Source organism: Anomaloglossus baeobatrachus, chromosome 10, assembly GCF_048569485.1.
Source record: "Anomaloglossus baeobatrachus isolate aAnoBae1 chromosome 10, aAnoBae1.hap1, whole genome shotgun sequence".
NCBI lineage: Eukaryota > Metazoa > Chordata > Amphibia > Anura > Aromobatidae > Anomaloglossus > Anomaloglossus baeobatrachus.
The window spans coordinates 130,042,187-130,068,491 of NC_134362.1; the positions used below are offsets into that span (position 1 = coordinate 130,042,187).

At 49.1% G+C, this 26,305-nt stretch overlaps 1 protein-coding gene across 1 annotated transcript in view; it reads left to right on the forward strand.

Annotated features, from left to right (window-relative positions):
• Positions 1-18,343: 18,343 nt before the first annotated feature.
• SYT9 (synaptotagmin 9) overlaps positions 18,344-26,305 on the forward strand; it is a 1,761,445-nt gene continuing 1,753,483 nt past the window's right edge. The window contains exon 1 of the mRNA XM_075325638.1: positions 18,344-19,326. Within this exon, the coding sequence (XP_075181753.1) occupies positions 19,179-19,326 (148 nt within the window). The 5' untranslated portion in view covers positions 18,344-19,178. The remainder of the gene's footprint in view (positions 19,327-26,305) is intronic.

Genomic DNA, 26,305 nt, shown 5'->3' on the forward strand with positions numbered 1-26,305 from the left:
TTTACTTACATTTAATGTACACGCAGTTATAGGATTACTCCGTCCTAGGTGCATTACTTTACATTTATCAACATCAAATCTCATTTGCTAAGTATCTGCCCATTCTGACATCTTATCCAGATCTTTTTGTAATATTGTACAATCAAGGTCAGTTTTTAATATCCTACATAGTTTGGTCTCATCAGCAAAGACTGACACTTTACTATCAATCCCATCCACAAGGTCATTAATACAGAGATTAAAAAGAATCGGTCCTACACAGATCCCTGCGGCACCCCACTGCTGACTATAACCCATTTAGAGAATGTACCATTTATGACTACTCTTTGTTTCCTATCTTTTAGCCAATTCCTTACCCAGTTGCAGATAGTTTCCCCTAGTCCTTGCTTCTGGTGCTTTAGTATAAGGCTATTATGTGGTACAGTATCAAATGCCTTTGCAAAGTCCAAATAAATCACATCAGCTGTATGACCAATATCCAGGTTTGCACTTACCCCCTCATAGAACCCAAACAGGTTGGTTAGACATGACTTATCTTTCATGAATCCATGCTGTTTGTCAGGTATTATCTTATTTTCTGCAATATATTTTTGCATGTCATCCCTTAAAATGCCCTCAAAAACTTTGCATACTACTAATGTCAGGCTTACTGGACGGTAGTTGACTGGATCTACCCTCTTACCTTTCTTAAATATCGGTACCACATCAGCAATCCTCCAATACTGAGGCACCAACCCTGTTACAAGCAAGTTTAAAAAGATAAGATACGTCTGTTGATTACGGAGCTCAATTCCCTCAATATTCGTGGTTGAATGCCATCTGGCCCTGGGGATTTTTCAATGTTTCATTTACTCAGACGCAGGCGTACTTCTTTTTGTGTTAAATTAATTATATCGGGTGGTGAACTTTGTTCTTTCACTTGTTGAATGATCCCTGGAACAGTCTGTTCCTTGGTGAACCCAAATGAGAAGTAGAGATGAGCGATGTTCGCGGTTCGAGGTTCGCCAATTTCATGTTCGAGTGATTTTGGGGGGGTGTTCAAGTCGTTTGACGAGCTCAAGCCTTTTGCTAAAAGTTCGACAGTTTGAGTAACGTTCGAGAACGGTTCGATCAACAAAAAGCCTAGCTAGTTACTAGCTGGCTTTTCACTGTAATAGTGTGAGTCACTGTGAATCACGCTATTATCAAAATTCAGCGTATAGTGTGCGGGGGGGACGGGGTTTAGATCAGTGCTGCTGCTGAGTGCTGAGAGATCGCCAATTAATTTTTTTTTTCCCTAACCGCGCGTACAGTGGGGTGGGCCAGGCTGTTAGCAAATCACAGAGACACACACTGCAAAGTGGATTTTTGCCAGACAAGCAAGGGCATGTGTCACAGGTTGTGCATGTCACAGGTCCTTGTCTTATGAGACACAGCCATTTTCTCCATCGCCGCCATTATCTCTCTGCTGCATGGGGGTGACAGTCACCGCTCCCGCTGCTGCTGCTGTGTGCGCTATAGAGATACAGTGCAATCTACACAGCGCTTTAGGGATTTATGACTACTGGTTATTTCAGCCCTTTCTAGGACTGATTTACAGGCGTTCATAGCCCTAGCTGCTAGGCAGGTCCATGCTAACACTGTGCATGGCTTTAGAAAACAGCATCTGGCAACCTCAGCTCAGGCAATTCCAGCTGCATTTTTTCATTAGCAGGGATGGAAAGTGACGCTTCCTTTGCTGTCCTGCTACCTACAGCACCCGTGCATTCTACCCACCTGCCCATTTTTGCCACGCTATTTTATTTCCCCAAAGAGCTGACACTTTTTGTGGCATCCTAAAAGTGTCTGGAATACTAAGTTAGTGTTCCTTTGCTGTCCAGTGACCCACAGCACCCGTGCATTTTACCCACTTGCTCACTTTTGCCACGCTATTTTATTTCCCCAAAGAGCTGACACTTTTTGTGGCATCCTAAAAGTGTCTGGAATACTAAGTTAGTGTTCCTTTGCTGTCCAGTGACCCACAGCACCCGTGCATTCTACCCACCTGCCCATTTTTGCCACGCTATTTTAATTCCCCAAAGAGCTGAAACTTTTTGTGGCATCCTAAAAGTGTCTGGAATACTAAGTTAGTGTTCCTTTTCTGTCCAGTGACCCACAGCACCCATGCATTCTACCCACCTGCTAATTTTTGCTACGCTATTTTATTTCCCGAAAGAGCTGACACTTCTTGTGGCATCCTAAAAGTGTCTGGATTACTAAGTTAGTGCTCCTTTGCTGTCCTGCTGCCTACAGAACCCGTGCATTCTACCCACCTGCCCATTTTTGCCACGCTATTTTATTTCCCCAAAGAGCTGACACTATTTATGGCATCCTAAAAGTGTTTGAAATACTAAGTTAGTGTTCCTTTGCTGTCCAGTGACCGACAGCACCCGTGGATTCCACCCACCTGCCCATTTTTTGCCATGCTATTTTATTTCCCCAAACAGCTGACACTTCTTGTGGAATCCTAAAAGTGTCGGGAATACTAAGTTAGTGTTCCTTTGCTATCCACTGACCCACAGCACCCATGCATTCTACCCACCTGCCAATTTTTGCCACGCTATTTTATTTCCCCACAGAGCTGACACTTTTTGTGGCATCCTAAAAGTGTCTGGAATACTAAGATAGTGTTCCTTTGCTGTCCTGCTACCCTACAGCACCCATGCATTCTCCCCACCTGACCATTTTTGCCATGCTATTTTATTTCCCCAAAGAGCTGACACTTTTTGTGGTATCCTAAAAGTGTCTGGAATACTAAGTTAGTGTTCCTTTGCTGTCCAGTGACCCACAGCACCCGTGCATTCTACCCACCTGCCTATTTTTGCCACGCTATTTTAATTCCCCAAAGAGCTGAAACTTTTTGTGGCATGATAAAAGTGTCTGGAATACTAAGTTAGTGTTCCTTTTCTGTCCAGTGACCCACAGCACCCATGTATTCTACCCACCTGCTAATTTTTGCTACGCTATTTTATTTCCCGAAAGAGCTAACACTTCTTGTGGCATCCTAAAAGTGTCTGGATTACTAAGTTAGTGTTCCTTTGCTGTCCTGCTGCCTACAGAACCCGTGCATCCTACCCACCTGCCCATTTTTGCCACGCTATTTTATTTCCCCAAAGAGCTGACACTTTTTGTGGCATCCTAAAAGTGTCTCGAATACTAAGTTAGTGTTCCTTTGCTGTCCACTGACCATTCAGCACCTGTGCAATCTACCCACCTGCCCATTTTTGCCATGTTATTTTAATTCCCCAAAGAGCTGACAATTTTTGGGGCTTCCTAAAAGTGTCTGGAATACTAAGTGTTCCTTTCCTGTCCAGTGACCCACAGCACCCGTGCATTCTACCCACCTGCCCATTTTTGCCATGCTATTTTATTCCCCCAAAGAGCTGACACTTTTTATGGCATCCTAAAAGTGTTTGAAATACTAAGTTAGTGTTCCTTTGCTGTCCAGTGACCGACAGCACCCGTGGATTCCACCCACCTGCCCATTTTTTGCCATGCTATTTTATTTCCCCAAACAGCTGACACTTCTTGTGGCATCCTAAAAGTGTCGGGAATACTAAGTTAGTGTTCCTTTTCTGTCCACTGACCCACAGCACCCGTGCATTCTACCCACCTGCCAATTTTTGCCACTCTATTTTATTTCCCCACAGAGCTGACACTTTTTATGGCATCCTAAAAGTGTCTGGAATACTAAGATAGTGTTCCTTTGATGTCCTGCTACCCTACAGCACCCGTGCATTCTACCCACCTGACCATTTTCGCCATGCTATTTTATTTCCCCAAAGAGCTGACACTTTTTGGGGCATCCTTAAAAGTGTCTGGAATACTAAGATAGTGTTCCTTTGCTGTCCTGCTACCTACAGCACCCGTGCATTCTACCCACCTGCCCATTTTTGCCACGCTATTTTATTTCCCCAAAGAGCTGACACTTTTTATGGCATCCTAAAAGTGTCTGAAATACTAAGTTAGTGTTCCTTTGCTGTCCACTGACCCACAGCACCCATGCATTCTACCCACTTGCCCATTTTTGCCGCGCTATTTTATTTCCCCAAAGAGCTAACACTTTTTGTGCCATCCTAAAAGTGTCAGGAATACTAAGTTAGTGTTCCTTTGCTGTCCAGTGACCCACAGCACCCGAGCATTCCACCCACCTGCCCATTTTTGCTACGCTATTTTATTTCCCCAAAGAGCTGACACTTTTTATGGCATCCTAAAAGTGTCTGAAATACTAAGTTAGTGTTCCTTTGCTGTCCACTGACCCAAAGCACCCATGCATTCTACCCACTTGCCCATTTTTGCCGCGCTATTTTATTTCCCCACAGAGCTGACACTTTTTGTGGCATCCTAAAAGTGTCTGGAATACTAAGATAGTGTTCCTTTGCTGTCCTGCTACCCTAAAGCACCCGTGCATTCTACCCACCTGACCATTTTCGCCATGCTATTTTATTTCCCCAAAGAGCTGACACTTTTTGGGGCATCCTTAAAAGTGTCTGGAATACTAAGATAGTGCTCCTTTGCTGTCCTGCTACCTACAGCACCCGTGCATTCTACCCACCTGCCCATTTTTGCCACGCTATTTTATTTCCCCAAAGAGCTGACACTTTTTGTGGTATCCTAAAAGTGTCTGGAATACTAAGTTAGTGTTCCTTTGCTGTCCAGTGACCCACAGCACCCGTGCATTCTACCCACCTGCCCATTTTTGCCACGCTATTTTATTTCCCCAAAGAGCTGACACTTTTTATGGCATCCTAAAAGTGTCTGAAATACTAAGTTAGTGTTCCTTTGCTGTCCACTGACCCACAGCACCCATGCATTCTACCCACTTGCCCATTTTTGCCGCGCTATTTTATTTCCCCAAAGAGCTAACACTTTTTGTGCCATCCTAAAAGTGTCTGGAATACTAAGTTAGTGTTCCTTTGCTGTCCAGTGACCCACAGCACCCGAGCATTCCACCCACCTGCCCATTTTTGCCACGCTATTTTATTTCCTGAAAGAGCTGACACTTCTTGTGGCATCCTAAAAGTGTCTGGATTAGTAAGTTAGTGTTCCTTTGCTGTCCTGCTGCCTACAGAACCCTTCCATTCTACCCACCTGCCCATTTTTGCCACGCTATTTTATTTCCCCAAAGAGCTGACACTTTTTGTGGCATCCTAAAAGTGTCTCGAATACTAAGTTAGTGTTACTTTGCTGTCCACTGACCATTCAGCACCCGTGCAATCTACCCACCTGCCCATTTTTGCCATGTTATTTTAATTCCCCAAAGAGCTGACAATTTTTGGGGCTTCCTAAAAGTGTCGGGAATACTAAGTTAGTGTTCCTTTGCGGTCCACTGACCCACAGCACCCGTGCATTCTACCCACCTGCTCACTTTTGCCACGCTATTTTATTTACCCACAGAGCTGACACTTTTTGTGGCATCCTAAAAGTGTCTGGAATACTAAGATAGTGTTCCTTTGCTGTCCTGATACCTACAGCACCCGTGCATTCTACCCACCTGCCCATTTTTGCCACGCTATTTTATTTCCCCAAAGAGCTGACACTTTTTATGGCATCCTAAAAGTGTCTGGAATACTAAGATAGTGTTCCTTTGCTGTCCTGCTACCTACAGCACCCGTGCATTCTACCCACCTGCCCATTTTTGCCACGCTATTTTATTTCCCCAAAGAGCTGACACTTTTTGTGCCATCCTAAAAGTGTCTGGAATACTAAGTTAGTGTTCCTTTGCTGTCCAGTGACCAACAGCACCCGTGCATTCTACCCACCTGCCCAGTTTTTGCCATGCTATTTTATTTCCCCAAAGAGCTGACACTTTTTGTGGCATCCTAAAAGTGTCTGAAATACTAAGATAGTGTTCCTTTGCTGTCCAGTGACCCACAGCACCCGTGGATTCCACCCACCTGCCCATTTTTGCCATGCTATTTTATTTCCCCAAAAAGCTGACACTTCTTGTGGCATCCTAAAAGTGTCGGGAATACTAAGTTAGTGTTCCTTTGCGGTCCACTGACCCACAGCACCCGTGCATTCTACCCACCTGCTCACTTTTGCCACGCTATTTTATTTCCCCACAGAGCTGACACTTTTTGTGGCATCCTAAAAGTGTCTGGAATACTAAGATAGTGTTCCTTTGCTGTCCTGCTACCTACAGCACCCGTGCATTCTACCCACCTGCCCATTTTTGCCACGCTATTTTATTTCCCCAAAGAGCTGACACTTTTTATGGCATCCTAAAAGTGTCTGGAATACTAAGATAGTGTTCCTTTGCTGTCCTGCTACCTACAGCACCCGTGCATTCTACCCACCTGCCCATTTTTGCCACGCTATTTTATTTCCCCAAAGAGCTGACACTTTTTGTGCCATCCTAAAAGTGTCTGGAATACTAAGTTAGTGTTCCTTTGCTTTCCAGTGACCCACAGCACCCGTGCATTCTACCCACCTGCCCATTTTTGCCATGCTATTTTATTTCCCCAAAGAGCTGACACTTTTTGTGGCATCCTAAAAGTGTCTGAAATACTAAGATAGTGTTCCTTTGCTGTCCAGTGACCCACAGCACCCGTGGATTCCACCCACCTGCCCATTTTTGCCATGCTATTTTATTTCCCCAAAAAGCTGACACTTCTTGTGGCATCCTAAAAGTGTTGGGAATACTAAGTTAGTGTTCCTTTGCGGTCCACTGACCCACAGCACCCGTGCATTCTACCCACCTGCTCACTTTTGCCACGCTATTTTATTTCTCCACAGAGCTGACACTTTTTGTGGCATCCTAAAAGTGTCTGGAATACTAAGATAGTGTTCCTTTGCTGTCCTGCTACCTACAGCACCCGTGCATTCTACCCACCTGCCCATTTTTGCCACGCTATTTTATTTCCCCAAAGAGCTGACACTTTTTGTGCCATCCTAAAAGTGTCTGGAATACTAAGTTAGTGTTCCTTTGCTGTCCAGTGACCCACAGCACCCGTGCATTCTACCCACCTGCCCAGTTTTTGCCACGCTATTTTATTTCCCCAAAGAGCTGACACTTTTTATGGCATCCTAAAAGTGTTTGAAATACTAAGTTAGTGTTCCTTTGCTGTCCACTGACCCACAGCACCCATGCATTCTACCCACCTGCCCATTTTTGCCACGCTATTTTATTTCCCCAAAGAGCTATCACTTTTTGTGCCATCCTAAAAGTGTCTGGAATACTAAGATAGTGTTCCTTTGCTGTCCTGCTACCTACAGCACCCGTGCATTCTACCCACCTGCCCATTTTTGCCACGCTATTTTATTTCCCCAAAGAGCTGATACTTTTTGTGGCATCCTAAAAGTGTCTGGAATACTAAGTTAGTGTTCCTTTGCAGTCTAGTGACCCACAGCACCCGAGCATTCCACCCACCTGCCCATTTTTGCCACGCTATTTTATTTCCCCAAAGAGCTGACACTTTTTGTGGCATTCTAAAAGTGTCTGGAATACTAAGTTAGTGTTCCTTTGCTGTCTAGTGACCCACAGCACCCGTGCATTCTACCCACCTGCCCATTTTTGCCACGCTATTTTATTTCCCCAAAGAGCTGACACTTTTTATGGCACCCTAAAAGTGTCTGAAATACTAAGCTAGTGTTCCTTTGCTGTCCACTGACCCACAGCACCCATGCATTCTACCCACTTGCCCATTTTTGCCACGCTATTTTATTTCCCCAAAAAGCTAACACTTTTTGTGCCATCCTAAAAGTGTCTGGAATACTAAGTTAGTGTTCCTTTGCTGTCCAGTGACCCACAGCACCCAGACATTCTACCCACCTGCCCATTTTTGCCACGCTATTTTATTTCCCCAAAGAGCTGACACTTTTTGGGGCATCCTAAAAGTGTCTGGAATACTAAGTTAATGTTCCTTTGCTGTCCTGCTACCAACAGCACCTGTGCATTCTACCCACCTGCCCATTTTTGCCTCGTTATTTTATTTCCCCAAAGAGCTGACACTTTTTGTGGCATCCTAAAAGTGTCTGGAATACTAAGTTAGTGTTCCTTTGCTGTCCACTGACCCACAGCACCCGTGCATTCTACCCACCTGCCCAGTTTTTTCCACGCAATTCTAATTGCAAACTGTGCTGCCACTGTTAGGGACATACTAAAATTGTCTGGGATATTACCTTAGTGTTCTTTTGCTGCCAATCACGGTACAGCACCTGTGCATGCTACACACCTGTCCATTTTTGCTACGCCATTCTAATTGCAAACTGTGCTGCCACTGTTAGGGGCATACTAAAATTGACTAGGATAGTCAGTGTTGGTTCTTCAGCTGTCAATAATGCTACACCACATCTGCATTGTACACAACTGTCCATTTTTAGCTACATAATTCTAATTGAAAACTGTGCTGCCACTGTCAGGGGCATACTAAAATTGTCTGGGATAGTCAGGGTTGGTTCTTCAGCTGTCAATAAAGTTAGACCACCTCTGCAATCTACACCACCTCTCCATTTTTGCTACCACATTTTAAGTGTCCAATCTTGTTGCTAACAAAATGAGTGGCAAAAGGACAGATGCTGGTGGAAAGGGGAACAGGCGTGTTGGAAAAGGAAAAAAAAGTTTGTGTCCGTGGGGTAGTTGGGAAAGCTACATTAACATCTGCTGAAGTAAGGCCATCTTCCAGCAAAAGTAAGATGTCTACTACTTTCCATGGACAATTGGATGTTTTACCTTTTTTACAGGACCGAACAACTGCAACAAAGGTAGATGATGCACAAAAAAAGAACATGCTTGAATGGATCTCAAGTGCTCCAATAAGTGGCCTCTCCTCCACCTCAACTTCAACATCCAAAAAACAACAGTCCTCTGAGTTGTCACCCCAATCGCACTTGCTTTCTCCCAGCTCTCAAGTCTACACCTGCAATGCAGAGTATGGTGGAACAGAGATGGCTGACTCTGCAAAGCTGTTCAGTCACACTATAGCCTGGGAATCAGAGGTCTGCTCCCAAGCTACAGTGAGTACAGAACAGGAAATGGTCTGCAGTGATGCCCAGAAGCTTTGTGAGTCAGATTCAGGCCCTGATGACCAAGTTTCTGAGCATAATGTAGACCCTTATTCCCAAACTGTAACACCTGTTGGTGGAGACAATGAGGAACATACTGATGACGATGAGACGCAGATACCTGATTGGGATGACAACTTAACTATTTAGTCAGGGCAGGAAGAGGTTAGGTCTAAGGGCGAGGGGAGTGCAAACACAACGCTTGATGATGAACTTCTAGATCCCACTTACTGTCAACCCACAGTCAGGCACTCGAGGAGGTCACCAGAGGCGGTGGAGGAGGATGCGACCGACGACGAAGTTACCTTGCGCCTTCCTGGACAGAGTCGGAGTACTGGAAGCACGTCGACAACTGCATCCTCAGCCACAACTCTGCCTCTGAGCACAATTCGGGGTGGCTCTGCAGGTCGCATGGGCTCTAAGCCTTGCCTAGCCTGGTCCTTTTTTGACATCGCAAAGGATCTCCCAAATCATGTGATCTGTAAGATTTGTCGCCAATCTATAAGTAGAGGCCAAAACCTCACTAGTTTGACAACTTCTTCCATTAATCATCACATGAATAACAAGCATAAGTCCCAGTGGGAAGCTCATTGTGCTACAATGTGGCCTAGCGGAGAGGGCCAACCACTGTCTGCCCCTTCAAGTGCATCCACGCGCTCTTCATGCTCTATGATTGTGGGGACAGCTGTCACACATGTTTTTCCACGCAGACCTTCCACCTCTTTAACCGCAACAGGCAATTTGCTTGACAGGTCATCAGTTGTTTTGGAAGGGGAAACAAGTGCTGATGTAGAGCTCTCTCAGACATTAAAAGCACCAACTTTGGATGAAGGCAACATCATGTCTCTGCCTGCACTTTCCTCACGGACCTGCAGTTTTCCAAGGACACCCTACTCAACAGCGTCTCCAGACAGCAGCCAGATCTCGGTCTCTCAGATGTGGACAAATAAAGGCCATTTCCTCCAAGCTACGACAAAGCTAAGATGTTGACTTTCACCCTCTGTAAGCTTTTGGCTACCGAAATACCGAAATGCTGCCTTTCTGCCTGGTGGACACAGAGGATTTTCGAGACCTTATGTCAGTCGCAGTGCCCCAGTACCAGATGCCCAGTCACCACTACTTCTCCAAGAAAGGTGTGCCTGCGCTACAGCAGCATGTCGCACACAACATCACCGCTTCCTTGAGAAACTCTGTGTGTGACATGGTGCATTTTACCACCGATACTTGGACCAGTAAGCATGGACAGGGGCGTTACATGTCGCTGATTTGGCACTGGGTAACTATGGTGAGAGATGGAGAAGGGTCTGCTGAACAAGTCTTGCCATCCCCACGACTTCTGCGTTAATTCTCTGTATGTAGAAGTTCCTCCACTGCATCTGCCTCCTCAACCTCGTCTGGGTCCTCCACCTCCGCCCAAACCCTGTGTGGTCAGGTCACCCGCATTGTAACTGCACACAAGGAATCCCATACACCTCCTTACTATGCTGGCAGCAGAGCTCAATGACATCAGGCGGTCTTTACGTTGAAATGTCTGGGAAATAAGTCACACAGCTGAGGAGTTGTGGTCAGCTCTGCAGTCTGAGTTTCGTAAATGGTTGTCTCCACTCAACCTGCAGCCTGCGAAAGCCATGTGCGACAATGCTAAAAATCTGGGTGCGGCCCTTTGCCGGGGCAAGGGGACACACGTGCTTTGTATGGCTCACGTGTTGAACCTTGTTGTCCAGCAATTTTTAACCCACTATTCCGGCCTAGATGGGCTTCTGCACAGGGCACAGGCACTCTCTGCTCACTTCCGCCATTCAACTGGTGCAGCTGACCGACCTGCATCGCTGCAGAGGTCTTTCGGCCTGCCGGTTCAGCGCCTGAAATGCGATGTGCCGACACGCTGGAATTCGACTCTCCACATGTTACAGCGACTGTGGCAGCACCGCCGAGCCCTGGTGCAATACGTTATGACGTATAGCCTGGGCCAACGAGATGCAGAGGTGGGGCAGATCACGCTGCTGGAGTGGTCTCAGATCAAGGACCTATGCACAGTTTTGACATGGCGACAAATATGTTTAGCGCTGACAATCCAATTATCAGCATGACAATTCCAGTCATTTACATGCTGGAGCACACGCTAAACACTATTCAGAGTCAGGGGTGGGACAAGTGGAAGGGTAGAAAGTACAGGAGGATTCATATGCGTAAGGGATACCAACATTTACAAGGTCCAAACGTTCAGCATCACCAAGTTGGCAGGCATGGGACGGTGGGGGAGAGGGATTAACAAGGGCGCATGGTAGCAGTCAAAATGCTGAGGAAGGTGCAGGAGACCAGGAAGAAATGGAGGACGAACTTTCGATGGGCATGGAAGACTCAGCAGATGAGGGAGACATTGGTCAAATTTCGGTTGAACGAGGTTGGGGGGAGATGTCAGAGGAAGAAAGCACGGTTATCACCTCGCCGCCACAAAAACAGCGAGGACTTAGTCCGCATGGATGCGCAAGACACATGAGCGCCTTCTTGCTGTACTAGCTACAACATGACCCTTGGATTGTCCGAATTAGAAGTAATGATGACTACTGGGTTGCCACACTCTTAGATCCCCGGTTTAAGTCAAATTTTGGTGAAATAATTCCAGCCATAGAAAGGGACGCACGTATGCAGGAGTATCAGCAGAAGCTGTTACACAATCTTAGCTTGGCTTTTCCACAAAACACCAGTGGTGCACAGATTGAATCTCCCAGTTGTAACTTGACAAACATTGGACTATCACGTCATCAACAGTCAAACCGTACCAGCAGCATCGTATCTGGTGGTAACAGCAATTTTATTGAATTGTTTCATAATTTTTTAGACCATCCTTTGCAAGGTCACCAGAGACAACAAGTCTGACACATAGTCAACGCCTGTAGAGGATGATACAGGAGTATCTCCAAATGAACATCGATGCCATGACTGTGCAACTGGAGCCTTGCTCATTTTGGGCTTCCAATCTTGAAAAATGGCCTGAGCCATAGATAGATAGATAGATGGATATGTGGCGCCCCTGTGGCTTCAGTCACCACATGGTACTGCACCTCACTTAAGGTGCAGTACTCATCCTGGATCCAGAGGAGGTCAGTACCAGTTCCACAACACAAACTCATATACACAACCAGGTTGCCCTCCCCATTGGGGACTAGGCTAGGGTCGGGTCTTAAGCTAGTCACCAAACATGGGGGGCAGCCACCCACTAGTGACAGGGAACCGGGGGAGGAGCAGCCACCAGGGGGAGTTAGGAGCTTACACAACAGTTAGAGTGTTCTCCAGCAGGAGAGAACAGGAGTGGGACCGGTGCAGAGCCTTAGGGTGGAACAGACTTCACCTTGTATCACCAGAATCTGCAGGACAGGGGGATTGCAAGTCCTTCTGACCACCACGAGATCCCGGAGCACAGTGCCACATAGGGTCCGGAGTCGTGATTACAGTCAAGCCCCACAGCGGCCCCGTATCACCTACACACGGGACAGGAGCTAACACTACACGAACTGGGATCCCCAAGCAGCATCAGGCCACGGGGATCCATCTGTAAAGGTGCAAGAAGGAAGGGCCCATCAACCACCGTACCCATACCTCTCAACCGTCCCGGATACAGCGGGACTATCACGATTTGCAGAGTTTGTCCCGTTGCCCCGGGAGGGAGGTCTGTATCCCGTGGCTCCGCCCACCCACTCTCTCCCCGCCTCGCTGCTTTTCCCTCCTACCATCCTAACACGTGACGTGAGCATTACAGAGCGGAGCACGCTATCCAAAACTAGTCTCTGTCTGTGCTGCTGCTAAGGTAATGAATCTCTCCAGTGCTAATTCCCCTCCCCCCCTCCCCGGCCCAGAGCCTGTGCTCCTCTAGCTGTTTCTCGGTAGATCAGGACACATTGGGGAGAGGACACAGTGTACTTACCACTTGTTTCCTCTCCTGCAGGTGCACAGCACTGGCCGGTAATATGCAAAGATAAAAGCATTGCCAATGCTTCTATCAGCTACCGACCACATGATCTCCTGCCTGGCAGAGCTGCTGCAACTTAGGCTAAGTTCACACATCAGTTTTTTCCAATCAGGCACAATCCGGTTTGTGCCTGATGCAACGGATCCGTCTCAGATTGTGAAAAAACTGATGCGACGGATCCGTTTTTTTTTTTTTTTCTTCATGCTGAGAGAGAGAGACCCCATCATCACCGCACAAACACCGGCACTACCTCACACGCATCATCACTGCACACGCCAGCACTACCCAGCACGCATCATCACCGTAAAGGCAGGGGCTACCTCACATGCATCATCACTGCACACGCCAGCACTACCCAGCATGCATCATCACCGCACAGGCAGGTACAACCTCACACGGATCATCACCACACACGCCAGCACTACCCAGCACGCATCATCACCGCACAGGCAGGTACTACCTCACACGCATCATCACCGCACACGCCAGCACTACCCAGCACGAATCATCACCACACACCCCTGCACTACCGCACACACCATCACCACACACGCTGGCACTACCCAGCACGCATCATCACCGCACATGCCGGCACTACCCAGCACGCATCATCACCGCACACGCAGGCACTACCTCACACGCATCATCACCGCACACGCCGGCACTACCCAGCACGCATCATCACCGCACGCACAGGCACTACCTCACACGCATCATCACCGCACACGCTGGCACTACCCGGCACGCATCATCACCGCACACCCCTGCACTACTGCACGCATTGTCACCGCACACGGAGGCACTACCGCATGCATCATCACCGTACACGCCGGCACTACCCCGCACGCATCATCACCGCACACCCCTGCACTACTGCACGCATTGTCACCGCACACGCCGGCACTACCCTGCACGCATCATCACCGCACACAACCCGGCATTACCTCAGTGACGTCACCGCTGACAGCGTGACTCCCTTCAGTTGCTGCGTGGAACTGATAGAGGCGGTGTTCTACTGCCGTTCCTGTCAGCTTCATGTAGCAGAGCTGAGAGTGTAGCGGGACCTCTGTGGATTACGTCGGACCTGGAGGGGTATTTGTGGATTTTAATAAAGGATTTTTTTGGGTGTATGTGTTTATTTACTTTCCCTTACAGGGTAATCATTGGGGGTGTCTCATAGACGCCTGCCATGATTAACCCCTTATTACCCCAATTGCCACCGCACCAGGGCAATTCGGGATGAGCCGGGTAGAGTCCCGGGACTGTCGCATCTAATGGATGCAGCAATTCCGGGCGGCTGTTGGCTGATATTTTTAGGCTGGCGGGCTCCCCATAACGTAGAGCTCCCCATCCTGAGATTAGCAGCCTTCAGCCATGTGGCTTTATCTTGGCTGGTATCAAAATTGGGGGGGAACCGCACGCCGTTTTTCTTTTATTTATTTATTTTACTGCACAATATAGACCCCCCACCGGCGGCTGTGATTGGTTGCAGTGAGACAGCTGTCACTCAGCGTGGGGGCGTGTCTTACTGCAACCAATCATGGGCGCCTGTGTGTGGGGGGAAAGCATTGAATACGATATTGAATAATGGGCGGCCGGCATTTTCAAATCAGGAGAAGCCGCCGGAGCAGTGTGACAGCCGTGCAGCGCCACGCCACGCCCGTGATCGGTGAGTGGGTGAGAGTGAGTGAATGAGTCAGTGAGTCAGTCAGTGAGTGAGAGAGTTTGAGAGTGAGTGAGTGATTGATTGATTGATTTTCTGACAAGCAATGAATTTATATCACTTCTGGGCATGCTCAGAAGTAAAAACAGGATACGGTACATGTTTCCGGTGTTTGAAGCATGCCACCGTATCCGGCTCGCATAGACTTTCATTATGCACCATGCCGCACAGCGCCGCACCCGGCGCTATGCATTTTTTTGCCGCTGGCAAAAAACTTTCCTCTCTGCGTCCTGTGCGGCCGCCAGAGTGACAATTTTTGCCGCATCCGGCAAAAACCAGATCAAACGCAAGTACATGCGGCACAATCTAAATAAGCTAATAAAAGTATATGAGGAAAAACCGCACCCGGCGACAAACAAAACGGATGCTTTTTTCCCGCAAAGCGCCGGATTGTGCCGCACAGCAAAAACCTGATGTGTGAACATACCCTTAGCTGCACACCCTGTTCAGCCCTCCTCCTGGATCCTAGCTGCCTGCACACCCTGTTCAGCTCTCCTCCTGGGTCCTAGCCGCCTGCACACCCTGTTCAGCTCTCCTCCTGGGTCCTAGCCGCCTGCACACCCTGTAGTTAACTCCCTGCCTGTTCTGCACATTGCTGATTTGTGGTGGCTCAGAGCGATCACGGACAGCTTCTGCAGTTTCAGTTTGCTGGATGGGTGTGGATAGGGAGTGGATATGGGTGTGGCTGTTTGTAAAATGGGTGTGGTTAGAGGGCATGGCCTAAAAATTGCCGCAGCGCGTGTTGTCCTTCTTTCCGTTCTTTAAAAGTTGGGAGGTATGACCGTACCGGTTCTAACCTCCAACGGATCCGGGATTTGCTGGGGCCCATCACAGCTGGAACCACAGCAGTTGATTCAGCCTTTTGATTGTCGTCGCCTCGCGCTTCGGCACCAATGGCCACTACTCTCCTCATCATCTTCTCCGATGCCCCGCTCCACCTGTGGGGAGCAGAAACATCCTTGCTGCAACACCATCCGCCGCGGAGGACAGAGACAGCAGCGGCGGCTAATCCCTGGCCACGTACCATAGATGGTGTAACAAGACTATCATCCTCATCATTCCCCCACCATCATCCAAATCCCCTTTTATTGTACACCTCGGGGCCACGAAGCCGGGCAGGGCCACCTGTGACATCCCTGACCCAACATCACTGGCCCGACAACGAGTAACATTTAACCCCTGCCCTGTGGGTGCTACAGATAGATGAGAGACGGAGGGACAGAGGGACGGATGGACGGATGGATGGAGGGACGGAGGGATGGAGGGGCGGAGGGACGGATGGACAGAGGTACGGATGGACAGAGGGACGGATGGACAGCGGGACGGATGAACAGAGGGACGGATGGACAGAGGGATGGAAAGACAGAGGGACGGATAGATGGTGGGGGGGTCTCACAGCAGGTGGGGGGGTCTTACAGCAGGTGGGGGGTCTCACAGAAGGTGGGTGGGGTCTCACAGCAGGTGGGGGGTCTCAAAGCAGGTAGGGGGTCTCACAGCAGGTGGAGGGGTCTCACAGCAGGTGGGGGGTCTCACAGCAAGTGAGGGGTCTCACAGCAGGTGGGGGGGTCTCACAGCAGGTGGGGGGTCTCACAGCAGGTGGGGTCTCACAGCAGGTGGGGGATCACAGCAGGTGGTGGTGGGGTCACAGCAGGTGGGAGTGGGGTCACAGTAGGTGGGGGTGGGGTCACAGCAGGTGGGGGGGTCACAGCAGGTGGGGGGGTCTCACAGCAGGTGGGGGGTCTCACAGCAGGTGGGGGTCTCACAGCAGGTGGGGAGTCTCACAGCAGGTGGGGGGGTCTCACAGCAGGTGGGGGGTCTCACAGCAGGTGGGGGATCACAGCAGGTGGTGGTGGGGTCACAGCAGGTGGGAGTGGGGTCACAGTAGGTGGGGGTGGGGTAACAGCAGGTGGGGGGGGGCACAGCAGGTGGGGGGTCACAGCAGGTGGGGGTGGGGTCACAGCAGGTGGGGGTGGGGTCACAGAAGGTGGGGAGATCACTGCAGATGGAGGAAGGTGAGAGGTGGGAGAGGGGCAGCAGATGAGGGAGGGGGGCAGCGGCTGATGGGGGAGGGGGTGGCAGATGGAGGGGATGCAGCAGATGGGTTCAGTGCTGCTGGATCAGGGGCAGTGACTGCTGCAGCCAGTAGCTGAAGGGTGGGGGCTGGGGCAATGGCGGCGGCTAAAAGGAGACAGTGTCTTTAAACTTACCGATCGCTCCCCTCACCTTCCACGGACGCTGGAGTGAAGCTGAGGGGAGTGGTCACCGGCCCCAGATCCACAGTGATTGGAGAGATCGGTCACAAGGCCGATCTCTCCAATCAGAGCTGGGGGCGGGTGAAACTGAGGTCACCCAGCTCCAGCCAATGATCGGTGCTACAGCTGCACTGATCAGGGCTGGATTTTAATGTTTCAACCATTTTCAATGGTTGGAACATTACAGTGGCTGTGATTGGCTGACGAACGCTGCTCAGCCAATCACAGCCTCCTTAGGTCCAGGGAGGAGACACCCCCCTCCTGAGGTCAGGCAGAGGGCCCCTCCTCCCCGAATCTAAGATATTTGCAGCGATCGCAGCCACCGGGGCCACGATCTCACCATGACCTAATGAGTCCTTAAGTACCAGGGAGCTATGACGTACCCAGTACGTTTTCAGGCTCTAGGGGCCCGCTCCCACTTGGGGCCCCTGTGCGACTGCAGGTGCTGTCAGTGCAACGTCCCCACCCCCTGCCCATGGGGCCCAGTGAGCAGAAAAATGAAAGGGGAGGGGCCCGGGCTGTCAGCGTGTCCAGGCCCCGCCTCCTGCTCACTGCACGACCAGCCCGCCCTGTGAAGTGTACTGTCAACGCCCCCTGCGCTGGGGCCCAGGGAGCAAAGGCATGAAAGGGGAGGGGCCTGTCAGCTTGTCCGGGCCCCCCCTCCTGCCTGCTGCTCACCGGGCCCGCTACAGGAGTTCCACTAGTAATGCCTTGATGGCAGCCCTGCCGCCGGCTGTCCTGTTCAGCAGTTCCGTGCCCCTTGACACGATCCCCTGCGACCAGGGTTCCAGCTCCTACCAGGCCCAGACCAACGTCTGCCACCTAGTAACTGAGGAGCCCAGCTCCTAACCTCCTCCAACAGACTAGTGACCTCTCTTTTTGAGAGTCACCACTCAACTGCCTACTTCTGACACTCCTGACCCTCCCTAACCAACCCCCCGAGTGGGCGGCCCTATTCCCTTCAGGCTACCCATTGGTGTGTCTGGTGGGTGTGGTGCAGAGTGTTTCTAGGATTTTGATTGGCTTGTTCTCAACACCAAAGGCCAGGGACCTGTAACCAAGGAGGAGTGGACATCATACAGAAGGGCAGATTGCACAATATCCTGTGACGACCTGATAGGCCAGGGCATCACATTTGTACTTTTTTTTTACAATATTAAGTGTTGTCATTTTAATGTTTTCAAAACATTTTATAAGGGATTGTTATATCACTATTGAAAACTGTACATTATTAACTATTGACATACCTGAAGATTAAGATTGTAGTGGTAGAGACAAACTAACAAGCATTCAGCTTCCAATGCTCATCCCTCCTCCCCTTCACATCAGTCTTTGTCAGCTCCCAGCAACACATCCTGCAAACTGGCTCCTACCACACAGAGCACAGGGAGCTAAGAATGGCAGTTCTGTGGGCTGTTACATGCATCTACACAGCAAGACTCTTCTACCTGAAATGTAATGCCTGGCGATAATAGGAGGAACATCTCCGGAATTTAAAGGGACTGGCATTGCATTTGGCATCAAGATTGGTATATGCCTTTTTACTCCACTGCTACTGCTGTTTGCTTTTGAAAACACTATACAGGGCTTTTAGTAAAGCTGCTAGGATGGGAGGGGGAAGATGAGCAAGGCAGGCAGCAGACACTTCTTCATCTTGAAAGGAGGAGCTGGTCTCTTCTGCAAAGTGAGAAAGTGAACTGGTTTGTTGAGGTTTAAAAGAAGGATTTTCCATACCATGGAAACCTGGGTGTGAGCTGTGCTGGATAGAAAGAAGACTATCTGGGTATCTTCTCAGGAGATTTGAATTCCTTGTGAGGTGTGGGTGGTAGGTGTGAAGAGAACTATAATTCATTTCTAGGGGGTATATGGTATTTACAGTATGTCTGAGAACCAAGTGGAGTTCAAATGAGTGAACCTATCCCAGAAGAAGACGTGTGTGTGTACAATTTGAAATTGACTCCTCTGTGATGACAAAGCTTATATTTAACTGATCAACAATAGTTTGGGTGGTATTTTTGTGAACTCATCAAGGAGAACTTCAACTGAGTGTAATCTTAAAAGCAAGCACTATGCTTAAGTCCTACTATTAGAAGACAAAAATCCAGTCTTTATACCAAAAATATCTTGCCCTCTTTGCCAACCTCGGTGGAGAGGGGAACAGAAAGAACAGAGCATCCAGCTCCTGGGTTTACAAGGATGGTGGTAAGAAATGTCTGGAGACAGGGAGCAGGACATCTGCATGAAGGCACTTTCACTGGTGGCGGACTTGTGCAGTAGTGGGATTCTAGAAAACGAGAACTGCTTGGACTTCATCTACTACAGGATAGACAAAACCAGACCTCGTCTAAATGATTCAGGTAAACCTTTGTTATATTAAAAAACCTTAAGTGTACTGCCACTGTCTTCCATAATCTAGATTGAAGCACCCAGTTATGTAACTACAAGTTATAACATTAAAATTGTGTAACTTTGGGAGAGAAACTTATATATAACAGTCTTATGTATATATGAAATCTGGTGGTCATGAGAGGATATCATTTAATTCCACATCTCAATATAATTACAGTGGTTCATCGTCTTTTCTTCTTTGATTTGTTGGATACATTGTGAGGATATGTTTTAGCTTCCACCATCATGCTATGTGCATTAACTAATTGTTTTGTGTTTCTGCGTAATCCAGGCATATTTGAAATCATTTCTGACAATCTGCTGGACATTTCTGTGCAGTGTATGAGAACATATGAAGTCAAAATAAGCAAGGAAACTAAAGTAATTCTCATGAACTAATGCTCTTTGATCAAAAGCAGTTATGCAAGAGCATAACCATTGTGATGTAAGGACTTACATATTTACCATAGAATGATTAAAAATAGTGATGAGCGAGTGTATTCATTACTATTTGCTATTTGCAGAATCGTATGGTACTCAGACTATTCTTTATGTAGCAAGTAATGGTGTATTCGCCTCACTATATTCGGATGTCCCTCTCAGCATGTTTGGCGCCTGATTTGCAGCCACTAAACATGCTGGGTTTCTTAACCAATCACAGTAATGCCACAGCCATCTTGGCTGTAGCATTACTGTGATTGGCTGGCCACCGCTACTTTGTTCACATTACATTGCCAGTGTCTCTCTCCAAGCGTTTCATACTCACCGATCACAGGCACGGCTCGGCTGCCACACTGCTCCCGCTGCCTCTCTTCTTCTTCCCTACCCTCTCATTAGCCTCATTACATATTCACCACTTCCCCCGTACATCAGTGGCCATGATTGGTTGTAGTCAGACCTTCCCCCACGCTGAGTGACAATTCTCTGACTACAACCAATCACAGTCGCTGGTGGACGGGTCTATATCGCACAGTAAAATAAATAAATAATGTAAAAAAAAACGGCGTGCGGTCCCCCCAATTTTGATACCCAGCCAAGATAAAGCCTCACAGCGTGGAGCTTGTAATCTCAGGCTGGGGAGACCTGTTGTGTCCCATGAATGGGAACATCCTGTTGTATACAGTCATATGAAAAAGTTTGGGCCCCCCTATTAATGTTAACTTTTTTTCCTAATAACAATTTGGGGTTTTGCAACAGCTATTTCAGTTTCATATATCTAATAACTGATGGACTCTTTTTCTTGATTGAAATGAGGTTTATTGTACTAACAGAAAATGTGCAATCCGCATTTATACAAAATTTGACCGATGCAAAAGTATGGGCACCTCAACAAAAAAGTGATATTAATATTTTGTAGATCCTCCTTTTGCAAAAATAACAGCCTCTAGTCACTTCCTGTAGCTTTTAATGAGTTCCTGGATCCTGGATGAATGTATATTTGACCATATCTGTTTACAAAACAATTCCAGTTCAGTTAAGTTTGATGGTCGCCGAGCATGGACAGCACGCTTCAAATCATCCCACAGATGTTCAATGATATTCAGGCCTGGGGACTGGGATGGTCATTCCAGAACATTGTAATTGTTCCTCTACATGAATGCCTGAGTAGATTTGGAGCGGTGTTTTGGATCATTGTCTTGCTGAAATATCCATCACCTGCGTAACTTCAACTTCGTCACTGATTGTTGCACATTATTGTCAAGAATCTGCTGATACTGAGTTGAATCCATGTGACCCTCAACTTTAACAAGATTCCCGTTGGCGGCTTTGGCCACACAGCCCAAAAGCATGATGGAACCTCCACCAGATTTTACTGTGGGTAGCAAGTGCTTTTCTTGGAATGTCGTATTTTTTTGCCTCCATGCATAACGTTTTTTTGTATGACCAAACAACTCAATCTTTGCTTGATCAGTCCACAGGACCTTCTTCCAAAATGTAACTGGCTTGTCCAAATGTGCTCTGTTTGTGGTGTGCTTGCAGAAACGGCTTCTTTCGCATCACTCTCCCATACAGCTTCTCCTTGTGCAAAGTGCGCTGTATTGTTGACCGATGCACATTGACACCATCTGCAGCAAGATGATGCTGCAGGTCTTTGGAGGTGGTCTGTGGAGTGTCCTTGACTGTTCTCACCATTCTTCTTCTCTACCTTTCTGATATTTTTCTTGGCCTGACACTTCTGGGCTTAACAAGAACTGTACCTGTGTTCTTCCATTTCCTTACTATGTTCCTCACAGTGGAAACTGACAGGTTACATCTCTGAGACAACTTTTTGTATCCTTCCCCTGAACAACTATGTTGAATAATGTCACGCTCCCGGTGTCCTAGCAGCGCTCCTTACCCACTGGTCCAGTCTCACCGTCGCTGCACCACTCTGTACCCACTGATCCGGCTTCACCATCACTGCACCGCTCCTTAACCACTGATCCAGCCCACGTGTCCACCGATCCTGGCTGCTATTCACGCTCATGCTCTCCTGCGTCCTGCTCCTAGTCTCATGAGTCTGACTGAGTCTTAGACTCATGCCTCTGTATAGGACCGGGCCGCGCCCACTCTCCTGGTCTTATAGGCCCAGCACACCTGCAGCAGGAAATGACTTGAGGCTGTGCTGGGTATATAAGACTGGCCTTTCCATGTGGGCGGGGCCTGATCAACGTGCCTTGAAGCCTTGTCTTGTGAGCTAGGTGCTCAGGTCCCCTTGTGCCGTGTCCTGTACTACTGCCTGTAATTACTACTTGGCACCTGTACCAGTATCCTGCATTGTCTGAAGGAACTCTGTGACCCCAGTGACTTTGTTCTACCCATTCCCTGTGGGACGCTGTCCCTGCCCCGTTAGTGCTCCGGCTACCGTGCATCCTGGCCTCTGGTGAGGTGCACGGCCAAGTGGATCCACCTCCTGGACCTAACAGTTTGATCAGGCCATGGATTACGCCGGAGCACAACCGTCCAAACTGGGCGAACTGCGCCAGGAACTGGTGCGACAGCGAGAGACCCTGACCCGTATATTGAACTTCTTGACGTCTGTGGACCACCGTTTGTTTACGCTACAGACCGCCGCCTCGACCCCGTCGACGCAGCAAACAGCGACTACGTCCGAACCCGTTGTCTCCCCGGCCTCGCAACTCCGCCTCGCTGCAGTGCCTCGCTATGCGGGAGATCCCAAGACCTGCAGAGGCTTCTTGGACCAGTGCTCTCTGCATTTCCAGTTGCTCCCGCACCTGTTTGTTTCGGACCAAACAAAAGTGGCATTTCTGATGTCCCACCTGGAAGGAGAAGCGTTGGCCTGGATAAATCCGTTGTGGGAGAACAAGGATCCGGTAACGACCGACATCCGGTAATTCCTTCAGGCTTTTCGAAGTACCTTTGATGAACCGGGACGCACTACCGCGGTTACCTCCTCGCTCCTCCGGCTACGCCAAGGAACCCTGACGGTGGGCCAGTACGCCATCCAGTTCCGCACGCTTGCCTCAGAGCTAGGCTGGAACAATGAAGCATTGACTGCCGCCTTCTGGGAGGGGCTGTCCGGTCGCATCAAGGACGAATTAGCCGGTCGTGATGTTCCCCGTACCTTGGATGCTTTGGTATCACTAGCTACCCAGATTGATCTCCGTTTTCAAGAGCGAACCAAGGAAGTATCCCGGGAGAAACGACCAATCCGTAACATCTCCATTCCGCAGAGGTCTGCCATTCCCCCACCATTGCCATCCTGCGATTCTGCTCCCGAACCCATGTAAATTGACCGACTGAGCCAAGCTGAACAATGCCGAGCAGAGCGACTTGCCCGAGGCCTGTGTTTCTATTGTGGAAGCGGTACACACCTGCTCCGTTCTTGCCCTGAGAGACCAGGTAGACCCCAAGTCCAAGGGATGGAGGGAACCGCCACCCTTGGTACCGGAATCCCCTCAGTCCCGGTTATACAGACTGTCCAGGTAACGACTGAGAAGACCCGATTCACGGCAGAGGCTCACATTGATTCGGGGGCAGTGGGTAATTTCATCCTACAAACTACAGTGGACCGATATCGGATACCCGTCATCCCGCTTGCTAAACCCCTGTGGTTCGCCTCCGTGGACGGAAAACCGTTATACGAACCCGTCTTATATACAACCGAACCCGTGAGACTCCGTGTTGGTGCTCTGTACACTGAGACTATTGCTTTGTATGTAATCCCGAGAATGGCTCCCGCGCTCCTGCTGGGTCTGCCCTGGCTACAACTCCATGACCCTGCTATTAGTTGGTGCTCTGGCGCTATTACTTGCTGGGGGCCCTTGTGTCATGACCACTGCCTGCAGCCCGTTCCTCAGTCCCTGGCACCTGAGTCTGTCAAGCCGCCGGAAGAAGAAGAGACGACGCAGTCCAGCATCGTTCCACAGTCCCTAGCATTAGAGTCTTTGATACCATCAAAAGATGGGACAAACCAGTCTGGCGTTGGTCACAATGAAGTGGTTCCGGTTACTACGTTTCCCCTGGCACAGGCTCCTCCTGGGAAGTCCTTCGTTGCAGAGTCTGACAGACCCAAGGTCCTTCAATGGGGGCATTTATCGGAGACGACCGAACACGCCAGTCACGGGGACACCCTGAGTGCTATTGCTCGGGCCCATTGATGGCCATCTCTTCCTCAGGATGTCACCTCTTTTGTCTCTAATTGTCCGTCCTGTGCCCGGTCCGAGACACCTGAGCCGGTCGTTCTCGATACCCTTTCTTCTACCACCTGTACTACCGAGCCGGTCGTCTGCGATTCCCCCTCTCCTGCTGCCAGTACTTTCCTCTCTCCGTTGCCACTGACATGGGTTCTCCGATAAGGGATTTTGTGGCCATGAAAACAGTACGGGGTAGGCAGTCCTTCCTTGTCGATTGGGTGGGTTGCAGTCCTGAGGCCCGGTCCTGGCTGTCCCGGAAGTACATTGCTGCTCCTCTCCTGCGCGACTTTATGTCCCGGCTGCGGGGAGGGGGACATAACGGGGGGGGGGGGGGTACTGTCACGCTCCCGGTGTCCCAGCAGCGCTCCTTACCCACTGGTCCAGTCTCACCGTCGCTGCACCACTCTGTACCCACTGATCCATCTTCACCGTCACTGCACCGCTCCTTAACCACTGATCCAGCCCACGTGTCCACCGATCATGGCTTCCGTTCCCGCTCATGCTCTCCTGCGTCCTGCTCCTGGTCTCATGCCTCTGTATAGGACCGGGCCGCGCCCACTCTCCTGGTCATATAGGCCCAGCACACCTGCAGCAGGAAATGACTTGAGGCTGTGCTGAGTATATAAGACTGGCCTTTCCATGTGGGCAGGGCCTGATCAACGTGTCTTGAAGCCTTGTCTTGTGAGCTAGGTGCTCAGCTCCCCTTGTGCCGTGTCCTGTACTACTGCCTGTCATTACTACCCGGCACCTGTACCAGTATCCTGTATTGTCTGAAGGAACTCTGTGACCCCAGTGACTTTGTTCTACCCGTTCCCTGTGGGACGCTGTCCCTGCCCCGTTAGTGCTCCAGCTACCGTGCATCCTGGCCTCCGGTGGGGTGCACGGCCCAGTGGATCCACCTCCTGGACCTAACAAATAATCTTTGTTTTCAGATCATTTGAGAGTTGTTTTGAGGAGCCCATGATGCCACTCTTCATAGGAGTGCTAGTGCATGCCCTCATAATCTCCCGCCTCGACTACTGTAACATCCTCCTCTGTGGCCTCCCTGCCAACACGCTTGCCCCTCTCCAGTCCATCCTTAACTCTGCTGCCCGACTTATCCACCTCTCTCCTCAATACCACCCCGCTTCTCCTCTCTGCATGTCCCTCCACTGGCTTCCAATCTTCCACCGTATCCAATTCAAACTTCTAACACTGACCTACAAAGCTGTGCATAATCTTTCCCCTCCGTACATCTCCGAACTACTCTCCCACTACACTCCAACACGTCACCTCCGGTCCTCCCAAGATCTCCTCCTCTCCTCCTCTCTCATTCGCTCCTCACACAACCGACTCCAAGACTTCTCCCGAGCATCCCCAGTCTCCTGGAACTCGCTGCCTCAACACGTCAGACTATCCCCTACCCTTGCAAACTTCAAACGGAACCTGAAAACGCACCTGTTCCGAAATGCCTACAATCTACAATGAACTCGCTGCCGCCCGACCACCGTGCGGAGCTGCCGCCCGACCACCGTGCGGAGCTGCCGCCCGACCACCGTGCGGAGCTGCCGCCCGACCACCGTGCGGAGCTGCCGCCCGACCACCGTGCGGAGCTGCCGCCTGACCTACACCCCACCTATTGTCTCCTCCCCATAATCCTATAGAATGTAAGCCCGCAAGGGTAGGGCCCTCTTCCCTCTGTACTAGTCTGTCTACTGTAACTTGTATACGTATTTTGTATGTAACCCCCTTCTCATGTACAGCACCATGGAATTAATGGTGCTCTATAAATAAATAATAATAATAATAATAATAGGAGATTCAAATAGGAGAACAACTTGCGAGTGGCCACCTTAAATACCTTTTCTCATGATTGGATACATCTGCCTATGAAGTTCAAAGCTCAATGAGGTTACAAAACCAATTTAGTGCTTCAGTAAGTCAGTAAAAAGTAGTTAGGAGTGTTTAAATCAAGAAATTGATAAGAGTGCCCATACTTTTGCATCAGTCAAATTTTGTTTAAATGCAGATTGCACATTTTCTGTTAGTACAATAAACCTCATTTCAATCCAGAAATATTACTGAGTTTATCCGTTATTAGATTTATGAAAGTGAAAAAGCTGTTGCAAAAACCCAAATTGTTATAAAGAAAAAAGATTAAGATTAAGATTAAGTGCCTAAACTTTTTCATATGACTGTATATTTCTTGCATTGCATATTTTTCCTCCTATCAGGAAATTCCTTTTTGTTACTAGGTACATTTAGACTGTTTGAAGTTTATCCCTATGTTCCTCCCTTAGTTGGTTTCTGTATAGAATGCCCATAGAATGCC